At 40.4% G+C, this 12,029-nt stretch overlaps 1 protein-coding gene across 1 annotated transcript in view; it reads left to right on the forward strand.

The window, feature by feature from the left end:
- The window catches only part of ABHD18 (abhydrolase domain containing 18), a 37,118-nt gene extending 25,089 nt beyond the window's left edge, over positions 1-12,029 (forward strand). The window contains exons 8-13 of the mRNA XM_080929164.1: positions 3,377-3,515; positions 6,301-6,390; positions 7,069-7,170; positions 7,552-7,930; positions 8,869-9,031; positions 9,331-12,029. Coding sequence (XP_080785290.1) covers positions 3,377-3,515; positions 6,301-6,390; positions 7,069-7,170; positions 7,552-7,930; positions 8,869-9,031; positions 9,331-9,382 — 925 coding nt within the window. The 3' untranslated portion in view covers positions 9,383-12,029. The remainder of the gene's footprint in view (positions 1-3,376; positions 3,516-6,300; positions 6,391-7,068; positions 7,171-7,551; positions 7,931-8,868; positions 9,032-9,330) is intronic.

Consider the following 12,029-nt stretch of genomic DNA (forward strand, 5'->3'; position numbering starts at 1 on the left):
CTTAACCTTAAGTACTGCCATTTTGTTTTCACACTCTATTTTGATCATAAGTTGAAATTAAGTTCAAGTTCCCAAGATGTAGGAGAGCATTCCAGATAGGTAGCTAACTTCCTCCTTATTCTTCTTTTGTTTCCCAAAACATAATGACTGTTCCTGTCTGTGAAAGAACAAATGATTCTGATTGATAGAAAATTGTGGCTGTAACCTGGCACAGATCTTAGTGGGGGTTGAGCTTAAAAGCTCTGTAACATTCTGGCTCAGGGGTTGCAGTTCAGTTCTGCTGTCCTGGTGATCAGTAGGGGACTGAGTACAATCAATTTTTGTCCACTCCCTAACGATGAATGCTTACGGACACCATCAGCTCCCTTGTCTGCACTGCTCTCCTCACGAGTCAGTTTCTGCTGCCTAATCCAAAGAAAGATCTTGTGCCTCCTTGGGTTGTTTTGGGTTGGGGAGCCCTAACAGTATTTAGTTCTGGTTATAGATTTTCCTTTCCTGCACAGAAGTACCATCTGCTGATTTAACAATGCCTTATCCAGTCATGGTCTTCCACACAGTGTTGCACTCACTTCATAGTGTGACAGTGGGCCCGTGATCATGGAACCCACTTGTTCCCAAGCAGCTGTCTTCACAGAAGAGTGGAATGGCCTTATGAAGACCATTGCAGGGGGTTGGGCAGTTTTTACAGAGGAGGAAAATGCCTTGAATCAGCACTCGGTGTTCCTTGTTTACTGTGAGGACTGTGTTAGGATGAACTTTGTAAAACCATGTGAAAGTTAAAGTCCAAGCTAAATAGTTCAAGAATTTTCAGTCTGGAGCCAAACCCAGAAATCAAATATAGGTGCTATTTTTTTCCTTATCCATAAATTGCTTAAAAACCAAGTTTGCCAGGCAGTGGTGGCACACTCCTTTAATCCTGCCACTCAGGAAGCAGAGGCAGGCAGATCTGTGTGGACAGCCTGGTCTGCAGAGCTAGTTCCAGGACAGCAAATATTAAGAAACCTTGTCCCTGGGACAAAAAAGAAAGAATAGAGTTTATTTAGACTAACAAGAAGCAGTCTGACTTAGTAAAAGACAGACTGAGGTTGGAATGATAACTTGTCATTTGCTAATTATATAATCTAGCCTTTTTAGTTCCACTTACACCTTCTTCATAGAACAGGTGTAAAAATCATCCTGTTGGGTGTGCTGGAACATGCCTTTAATCTCAGAACTCAGGAGACAGAGGCAGGTGGATCTCTGAGTTCAGGGGCAGTCAGGCTACACAGAGAAACCTTGTGTCAAACAAACAAAACCCACCATTGTTTCTTATGTACTCAAGAATGCAGTGGTGCTGGTGGAACTGGCGTCAATGTAGACAAGACCCAGCATTTGATCCACAGTCCTGAAAACGAGTAGTGATGGTGGTCCAGTTGGTTTGCTTTTTTTCTCAGAGCACACAACAGGAGTACCAGTGGCTGGCAGTTTACTGCTCTTGCTTTGGCTGTGGTCAGGGAGGTGACAACTGAATGAGATGCCTCAGTCAGTCGTCCACACTGGCTTACTTGAACCTCCCACGTACTGGGATTACAGCCAAGTGCCATCTTGTTTCCCTTCTCTCTTTTAAAAAGTCATCCAAAGTAAGTAAACAGAGATTGCAAAAGAAAACAGTTGGACCAGGTCCACCATAAATATCCTTGTCTCAGAACCTCACACTAGTCTGTGCTGTGAAAAGAATCAAGGAATAACAGGGAGCAGAACTCCAGAATTCATAACTTCCATGCAAGGCCGAAATAAACTTTATAATGAGTTAGAAAACTGCCTTAAGAACGGAAAACAAAAAGTGGCATCTTTTCAAATAGAATGTGATCCATTTTAAAGGAAGAGAGCATATGGTTTGCTCTTGTCAACATTGAAACGGCTCACTGTGGAGCCCAGGCTGACCTGAACCCTGCTCCTGCTTCAGCATTCCAGTGAAATCCCGTCAAAACGTACAAATTCACTTAATGATCATGTAGTTGGTGCCGCTTACATTAATTCTGTGATGAGATACCAGTATGGAATCAGAACCTCAGCCACCCACAGTGTAGCGTCTACTATCTATGGAGCCTCTAGTTGCAGAAAACAGGCTTCTCTTTGTGAGAACTCTCCTGATGCAGGGCAGAGTAGCCGTCCTGTAATGCCAGCAGCACCTGTGAAGCAAAGGCTAGTGGGTCAGAAGTTCAGTCATCCTGAGCTATAATAGACCTGTATTAAAAAATTGAAAACAGAAAATTTGAGGTTTGTTGGTTTTTATTTAGATTAATGTAGTCGAGTTTCATGTCACATAACTGTAATCCCAGCACTAAGGCTGAGGCAGGAAGATGGAGAGAGAATTTGAGGTCAGTCTGGTATCACAGCAAGGCCCAGTCTCAAAAGTAAGTTTGTTTTTGTAGTCAGGCGTGGTGACATGAGTTCACTGCTAGCCCAAGCTACATTCCTCTCAGGAGGAAAATAAAATGAAATTGTGGGCAAGTGAAAATGCTTAAACTGATTTTTTAAAAAGCTCCACAAGCTTAACAACCTGAGTGTAATTCAAGGAAACCATGTAAATGTGAAGAGAGAAAACTAATTCCACCTACCAAATTGTCCTCTGACTTGGACAGATACTGTGGCATGTATAGATGTGATCATGTATCAATAGACACAACTGTACACAATTTCTTAGGGTTTTTCGGTGCGGGGGGCGGGGGGGAGGAGTGGTTTGAGACAAGGTTTCTCTGTATAACCCTGGTTGTCCTGGAACTCACCTTGGGATTAAAGGTGTAGCCCAGATTTATAAAAAAAATATAAATGTTATCCAGGCATGGTGGTTTATACCTTTAATCCCAGCATTTAGGAAGCAGAGGCAGGTGTATCTCTGAGGTCAGGGCCAGCCTGCTCTACAGAGTTCTAAGGCAGCTGAAATCCTGTCTAAAAAAAAAAAAAAAAAATCAATACACTTAAGGGGTTAGAGAGATGACTCAGCAATTGACTACTCTTCCAGAGAAGCCAGGTTCAAATCCCAGCACCTACATGGGAGTTTACAACTGTCTAACTCAAGGTTTGACATCCTCACACAGGTATACATGCAGACAAAACACCAATGCACATAAAATAAAAGTAAATTTTGGGCTAGAGAGATAGCTCAGTGGTTAAGAGCACTGGCTGCTCTTCCAGAGGTCCTGACTTCAATTCCCAGCAACCACATGGTAGTTTACAACCACGAAAATGAATGCTGATGCCCTCTTCTGATAGGCAGCTAGACATGCAGCTAGAGCCCTCATAAATAAAATAAATAGATCGTTAGATAAGTAAATACATTTTTAAAATGTAATGCATGAAATAAAACATCTTCTATTTTGTTTTGTGAGGCTAGGAGATCCAGCTTAAAAAATGTGTCTGACCTGTTTGTGATGGGAGGTGCTCTTATTCTCGAGTCCGCAGCTCTCCTGCACTGGCTGGAGAGGGAAGGTTATGGCCCTCTTGGGATGACTGGAATATCCATGGGAGGACATGTGAGTCTTTTTGGCTTATATTTTATTACCATCATGCTTATAATTATAAATAGGAGTAATTTTAATTGTACTTGAAGTATGAATTTAACGTCAGTGAAAGTAGAGATAGTTCCAATAAGAAAGTAATGTTATTTTGTGTAATTTATGTAGACAAGCATATATTGTACAACTTCAGGTATAGCTCAGATTTTGGATTTCATGTTTTATTAAAAGTGGATTACAAGGCTGGAGAGATGGCTCAGAGGTTAAGAGCACTGACTTCTCTTCCAGAAGTCCTGAGTTCAAATCCCAGCAACCACATGGTGGCTCACAACCATCTGTCATGAGATCTGATACTCTCTTCTGGTGTCTGAAGACAGCTACAGCGTGTTTATATTATAAATAAATAAATAAAATAATTTTTAAAAGAAAAGTTGATTACAGCTAGACAGTGGTGGTGAATACCTTTAATCTCAGCATTTGGGAGACAGAGGCAGGCAGATCTTTAAATTCAAGGCTAGCCCGGCCTCCAGAGTGGGTTTCAGGAAATGAAGAAACTGCATGCCTTAATCCCAGCCCTTTGGAGTCAGAGGCAGGCAGATTGTGTTTAGGCTATTGTGATCTACAGAGCAAGCTCTAGGATAGCTGGTCATACACAGACGCACCTTTCAGGGAAAAAAAAATAATAAAAAGGTTGATTACAAAAATCTAACATTTCAGGGGTCTTTTCGGTATATTCAGAGTATATCCTTGCTTTTATTGGTTGGAAGAGAAATGAACTGGAAGCTGCCGTTCATCTTTTTTAGTACATATTAACTGTCTAACATATTTTGTGACACTTCATCATACATAGAATGTATTTTGATAATTTTCACTTCATTTATTATTACCTTTCTCCATCCCAGTACCATGAATGTTTACATTGTCTATTAGACTACACTGAACAGACTCTTAACTGGTTTCTCTGTGCCAAGTCTTCCCCCCCCTTTTTATTATTGGAAAAAATGTTTTTTATACAATATATTCTAATCACATTTTTTCCTTCTCCCATTTCTTCCCAGATCCCTACAACCTTCCTACCCACCCAATCCACACCATTTATCTTTCTTAGAAAAACAAGCAAAAAGTCAGGTGGTAGCTAGCAGTAGTGGTACACACCTTTGGTACCAGCAGTTCAGGAGGAGAGGCAGGTGGATCTCAGAGTTCATAGCCTAGTGAGTTCCAGGACAGGACAGCCAAGGCTGCACAGAGGAATCCCTGTCTCAAAAAACAAACAAACAAAAACATACAAATAGAAACAATAAATACACACCTTCCCTCCCTCAAAAAAAACCCCACGAAATTGGAAACTAGGCCAATAAGACAAAACAAAACCAAACAAAATTGTCCAAACAAAGCTAAATGAGATGAAAAGTCTACAAAGATGCGGTTGAATTTGTTTTGTGTTGGTTATCTGTTCCTGGCCCTGTAGCCTACCTGAACTGTGTTTAGTATGCTCAGTGAGACTCAGTTGGAGAAGACTCCTTTGTTTCCTTTTAAGTGGGTACCAATTTTAGACAGCCTTCGGTTGGGGGTGAGGACACCACTACCAACCCCCACCCCTACCCCAATTCACTCACTCCCACTTCATATCTATCTCTCTCTCTCTCTCTCTCTCTCTCTCTCTCTCTCTCTCTCTCTCTCTCTCTCTCTCTCTCTCTCTCTCTCTGGGCAGACAGCCAATCTAGCTTGAACCTGTTCTTGCTTCCTGTCTCTGTGAGATCTTGTTATCAGTTCCATTGTGTCTAGAAGACACTGTTTCCTTACAGTCATCCACTACCTCTGGAGCTCTCTCCCTCTCCCCCTCCCCCTCTCCCTTCCCCTCTCCCCATGGTTGCTCTGTTGCCCTATCTACACTGAACTAGATCTGTAGATAGATCATGCCTTGAACTCAGAGATCCACGCCCCTCCAACTCCCATTGTCCAGTGTAGGTCTCTGTTCTCAACTATTTCAAGAAGCCTCTCTGATGAGAGCTAAGTGAGCAAGGCACTGATCTGAGTACAGCCTGGATTCTCTTAAGGTTTTCCTCTCTGTTTTTACTTCAGTGCTCTAAGTCTGGTCTTTGCTTCCTCCTGCTTAAAATGCACATTTTTTCCTCAGGGCTCTAGCTATGTCAGGCACTAGTGTATCACCTAGTTGAGGAGACAGCTTTACAACTCCCTAAAGAAACCCATTTTTGAGTCCCAACTTCACCTGTAAATTGTGCTTGACTTTCCATACATTTCCATGGTACTATACCCTAGTTGCTTGCTGCACTGTATTTTTTGTGAAGCACTTAGTGAAGCACTTAGTGGTTAGTACCTGACCTGTGTGCTTATTGATTATGTGACGTCTATTTGTCATTAGCATTATTATGTATATGTGATTTAGGTCTTAAAATGTATGTGAAGTTTGCTATAGATGATCATTTGAATTAGAAAAACTTAAATCCAAAATGTTACTCGAAGCCAGGTGTGGCAAGTGCATGCTTGTAACCACAGAACTTGAGAGACCAAGGAAGAAATAGCACACATGTGAAGCAGCAGAAGCCTGTGGACACAGCAAGACTACCTCAGACATTTCAAAATAAAGCCTTTATAGTTTCTTGCTTTCTAAAAGGAAACATATATGTTGTTGAATCTATAATGTACAGGCATTCTATAAATCTTACACCCCTTGTGTTCAATATCTTACCCACTTTCCACTATACAGAGTACTTTTTAGTATTTTATATTCTTCACATTAAAGAACAGAAACTCTGTAAACTTGCTGTTTTCTAATTAACAGATGGCCTCCTTGGCAGTGTCCAACTGGCCCAAGCCCATGCCGTTGATTCCATGTCTGTCTTGGTCTACAGCGTCTGGGGTCTTCACTACGGTAATTGGATTGCAGTTGATACTTGATAACATGTACTTACATAGTTACATTAGGGGTCCCCAAAGTCACTTCTAGATTTGGTAACCACAAGAAGAAATACCAGAACACATCAACTCCTTTCTGTATTTTATACACACACACACACACACACACACACACACACACACACACACACACACACACACACGCTCGTGTAGCCTAACTTTAGCAAAAGGATGTGACAGAAAAATCAATACAAGGAAAAGGTACATGAGGCAAACCTGATGCAGGCTTCCATGGGTGCTTGCTCAGCTGAGTCTCATGGTTTATGCTCAACAAACCCTGCAGTCACTGTCACAGTGAGATAGATGCTGCTCTTCACTGAGTCTGCAGTCAGTGAGTTAGGTGCCCTGTCTCCAGTGTGCCAGAAGTCAGAAGGACCGCAGTGTCAAACAGCACAGACCTGTTCAAACAGTGTGACCGATTGTCCACTCTTATCTGAAAATTCCTTATCAGTGAAAAGGCTGCTTATTGATCAAATTCCCAGACTCCACTCAAGGATATGAGTAATCTCAAGCCCAATTTCACTAACTCTTATACAGTAATTAATAACAATCTTAGTTAATAATAATTAATAATAATAATAATAAATGCTGGACAAGCTGTGTCATATGTCATGGTTTTTTTTCTTTATTTCAGGGTGTACTGAGTAAATCAATTAATTGGCGGGAGCTGGAAAAGCAGTATTATACACAGACAGTTTATGAAGATGAAATTATTCATATGCTTGAATACTGTGGGGTAAGTTTTGGTTTGGTTTGGTTTGGTTTTGTTTCCTTTTTGGTTTTTTGCCAAGGTCCTGGAACTCTGTAGACCAGACTCAGAGATCTGCCTGCCTCTGCTTCCTGAGTCCTGAGTCCTGGGATTAAAGGCGTGTGCCACTACTGTCTGGCAACTTTGATGTTATTAGGAAACGTTCAACAGTAATGTGCCATTTATCTTCATCCTCTTTAAATGTTGTCATCTGGTTTTTCCTTTGGCCCTGTAAGGATGATAGTACATTCACCCACATGAAATTTACCATTTGAAAAAAATGCCATTTTAAGCATTTTACCTTTTCTGTTTTTTTAAATGTTTTATAAAGTTCTAATATATATTAAATGGTTTTCCTTCTCTATTCAGACAGATTCTTTCAAAATGGGACACGAGTTCATGAAACACTTCCCTAGCAATGAAGACAAGCTGACTAACCTGAATCTGGTTTCCAGAACTTTAAATTTAGATATGACAGACCAAGTTGTATCCCCAAAGCACGCTGAGTGCCATGATTCTGGTAAAACATCTATCAGTGCTACTTCAAAAGGACAGCTGCTGCAAGAGACAGCCAAGATGGAGTGCTTGAACCAAACACTCTCAACTAACAAAAGTTGTTTTGCAAGTTACAACCCTCGGTCATTACACCTACTCAGCAGAGAACAAAGAAGAAGCAATCTTCAAAAAGGATCTTTAATATTCATGAAAGGAGTCATGGATGAATGCACTCATGTAGCCAATTTCTCAGGTAGGAATTGCCTAGGAAACTAGGAACACCGGGAGTGTGGAAATATTTGTTTCATGTGTGGGTGGGTATTTTGCCTGTATACATGCTTGTACATCACATACAGTCCAGATGCCATGGAGGCCAGAAGAGGGTGTCAGATCCCTGCAGCTGATTGTTAGCCACTATGTGGGAGCTGGGAACCAAGCGCAGGTCCTCAGGAATAGTGGCCAGCGCTCTCAACCATTTGAGCCATCTCTTTAGCAGTCTTGTGTTTTTGATCTCACTTCTGTATGTATCTTTAGGATATTCCTTTCAGGGCTAGAGATACAGCTTGCGCAATGTCTGGGTTCAATCCCCAGCAGGGCATAGACTGGTAATGGTGGAACATGCCTGTAATCTTAGCATTAGCACACAGGAGGAAAAGGCTATCCTCCTTGGCTACAATGTGAGTTTAAGGCCAGTCTATGTGAAATTTATATTAAGAATCATTTTATTGGATGAATATTGGGGTATCATGGTACATTGCTTTTTTCTTTGTGTGTATGTTGATTTGTATGTACACATGTGGAAACCAGCCAACACAAGTGTCTTCTGCGGTCACTCTCCACCCCAGTTGAGGTTAATAATTCCGCTAGACTGGCTTGTCCAGTGTCTGTACTTACTCAGAGCTGAACTCTAAGTGAAGCCATATGCTCAGCTTTTTAACATGGGCTCTGGGCATCTAAATGTGCCCATGTTTGTGTTGCAAACATTTTACTAACTTAGCCATCACCCCAGGATCCGAGGCAGGGTCTACGTTGTCAGACTGTAGTTGGATACATGTTTTTATGCTGAAAAATCCAAGTAACTAGGATGCCAGATTCAGCTATGGTGCGTTTTCTTTGAGAATATGATTTTTAGGTATTTATCAAAGAAAAAAAATCAAACAACTTTTTAATGCATCAAAATTCTATACTTAGTTCCAGTTGATCCAAGCCTCATTATAGTGGTACAAGCCAAAGAGGATGCCTATATTCCACGGACAGGAGTTCGAAGCTTACAAGAAATTTGGCCTGGTTGTGAAATCCGGTATCTAGAAGGGGGTCATATCAGTGCTTATCTCTTTAAACAAGGACTCTTCAGGTAAGATGATCTGTCTAGCCATCTATTTATTTGTTGCTAGATTGGGGGATATTTTTTGCTATAACAATTATATGGAGGCCAACAAGGAATTAAGTGGACAAGACATAAAACAAAAATACATAATATTTTATTTCTTACTTTGAGGTATACTTTTTCTGTATTCTCTAGAGAATAAAGGATGTAGGGTATTAGAAGCACATTTTATCACATAGTTTTAACCAGAGATAATTTTAGAAATTTAATAGTTATCTGTCCTTCCTCATGTTTGTCAATGACTAATTCTTTACATTTCATTTTAGACGAGCCATCTACGATGCCTTTGAACGTTTCCTTCATAAATATGCTAAGTAATTCGATTGATGTATTGTATAACATCCTGTTTCCTGCTAAAAGAGTTCGCCCTATGATGATGTGAAAAACAAGCAGACAGTTCTACATACCTGATTGTTGCCAAATTAGTCTGTATTGCCAGTGTTACGGGTCATTTACAACTGTAGATATATTTTAGTAATGTAAAAGTGTACTTGAACCATACAATTCTGAAGCATTTGTAACTCTTTAGAAAATCTCATATACCTTATATAACATCTGTTGTTACTATTTATGAAAACATTTTAATTGTGAATAATTTATTGATTCAGAATAAATAGAAACTATTGGTTTTTAATAGAATTGTTGAGACTAAGATTGTAACATCACATGTACTGTATACTGTTATATGGCACTTTTGCTGTTAACTTGATTTTAAAAAACCTGTGTCTATCCTTTTTGTCTGTGTAGTGGGTTTACAATCTGGTTCTCAACTTTAGGTTATTTATTGCCATAGAAATACCTAAGATGTTAAACCAGTGTTAGCTTTGGGCTGTGAAAACATCCTGAGTCCTGAGCGGTAGTGTACTTGTAATCCCAGCATCTGAGAAGTGGAGACAGGAGGGTCGAGAATCAAGTCATTCTCTTTTTCATAGCAAATTTGAGGCCAACCTGAGCTACATGAGACCCTGTCTCAAAAAATATGCCTGGCATGGTAGCTCATGCCGTTAATCCTAGCAGGTAGAAGACAGAGGCAAACAGATCTGTCTCTTGAAGTGCCAGGGCTGAGACCATGCTTCATGTAACCCAGCCAGCCTATCTAGACTCTGAGGCCAGTCCCCAGCACTGCCAAAGGAAATGAAAAGCTTGAAGTGTTTGGGAAATGGGGGTTATACATGTTTTATGTTGAAAATGGAAATAATAAAAGAACTTTGTACTAGATGGTGGGTTCTATCAGACATTTCTTATATACCTGTTCTTCAGTTGCTTAAATGAATGAGTTAACAGCTTTGACCTTTTAATTTCAGAATTTAAGTTACATATGAAATTAAACCATTGTACAGAAGAACATGAGGTTTTGCACACTGCTAACTTTTTTAGTGGAAATTATATGGATAGATATTTGGTGCTAATGTCATACTTCTTCGAGCTAAAATGTTTAAAAGGGAAATGTGTTTACTTTGAAATCTGTATTGTCCTTAAATTTAAATTAGGTCTTGCTGGTCTAGTGAGGATATGTGGATTGTAACTTGCCTTCTGCAATTTTTTAAAAAGAGGCTATGCCTCTGTCACTAACATTTCTAACAGCCATTTAAACATTTTCACTGTGAAGTCATTGATGGCAGAGTAATATATTCTTGAACACTACTTTTGTTGTTGTTTAAGGTTTATTTATTTATGTATGTGAGTACACTGTAGCTGTCTTCAGACACACCATCAGCAGGCATCGGATCTCATTACAAAAGGCTGTGAGCCACCATGTGGTTGCTGGGAATTGAACTCAGGACCTCTGGAAGAGCAGTCAGTGTTCTTAACCACTGAGCCGTCTCTCTAGCCGCTTGGCCACCACTTTCAAGTAACATTACCTTATAGCTGTTAGAAGTAGATCAGTTTTGTATTTTCAGAACTTTTACTTTTGACTACAGGTACAAAATGTTCCTTAAAAATAAAACTATGCCGTGGCGGTAGTGGTGACGGTACTGGCCCTGGTGCATGCCTTCAATCCCAGGAGTTGGAGGCCAACCTGGTCTACAAAGTGAGTTCCAGGACATCCAGGACTACACAGAAAAAAAACCTGTCTTTAAAACAAACAAAAGAAGTAGGTATCAAGCCAAGAGTGTGGCACACCGACCCCACTCCCAGCCCCCCACCCTGCCTTTAATCCTAGCACTGGGAGGAGGAGTTCAGGGCCAGCCTGGTCTACAAAGGAGTTTTAAGACAACCAGGGATAAGCTGGGTGTTACTGGCAGTGGATGCCTGAAATTTCTGCACTTGGGAGACAGGATCAATCAACCACAAGGTTAAGGCCAAGGTAGTCTACATAGTATATTCCAGACTAGCCAAGGGCTTTCATCTTTTAAGTGGCTGTTTCAAGACAGCATTCACCAAACTACCTAAACTTACTCAGAGAAGAAAATGCCTTTACTCACATTTCTTTAAATTTACTCTGCAAAATAGTAGCTTAAGTACTATAAAATCTAAAATCCTTGGGATAAATGGCATTTCAAACCTATCTAACATATCAAATCAAACCTGACCACAGGTTCTCCCACCATCCCTCAGCTCTTGCCTGGTTTCCAAATCCCGCCTCCTGTATTGAACTCTCCAGCCCCCTACCCTGAACTTTGCCACTCCCCAACACACACACAAACACACAAGTTGTACATATTCTTTGAGAAATGAATATATTCTCAAAGGAGTCCTGCTTGCCATTTTCCTGCTACTTTGTGGATTAAGTCTATCAAATACTACAGATTCATTCAGAACAGAGTTGCAGGTAGCTAACTACAGGCCAGTTTGACCCAATTTTATTTGGTGTACATAAGGGTAGGTATTCTCATAAGTAACTGCTACTTTATATCTCTGACTCAGCCCTAAAGACCCTGGAGATACAGTTCTGTAGTTAGACTTCATGATTTACTAAATTTGTAATTCGATCATTTTATCAATGTCTTTCTAGTGTGGTGCT

This window comes from Micromys minutus (genome assembly GCF_963924665.1).
Source record: "Micromys minutus genome assembly, chromosome: 15".
Classification (NCBI taxonomy): Eukaryota; Metazoa; Chordata; class Mammalia; order Rodentia; family Muridae; genus Micromys; species Micromys minutus.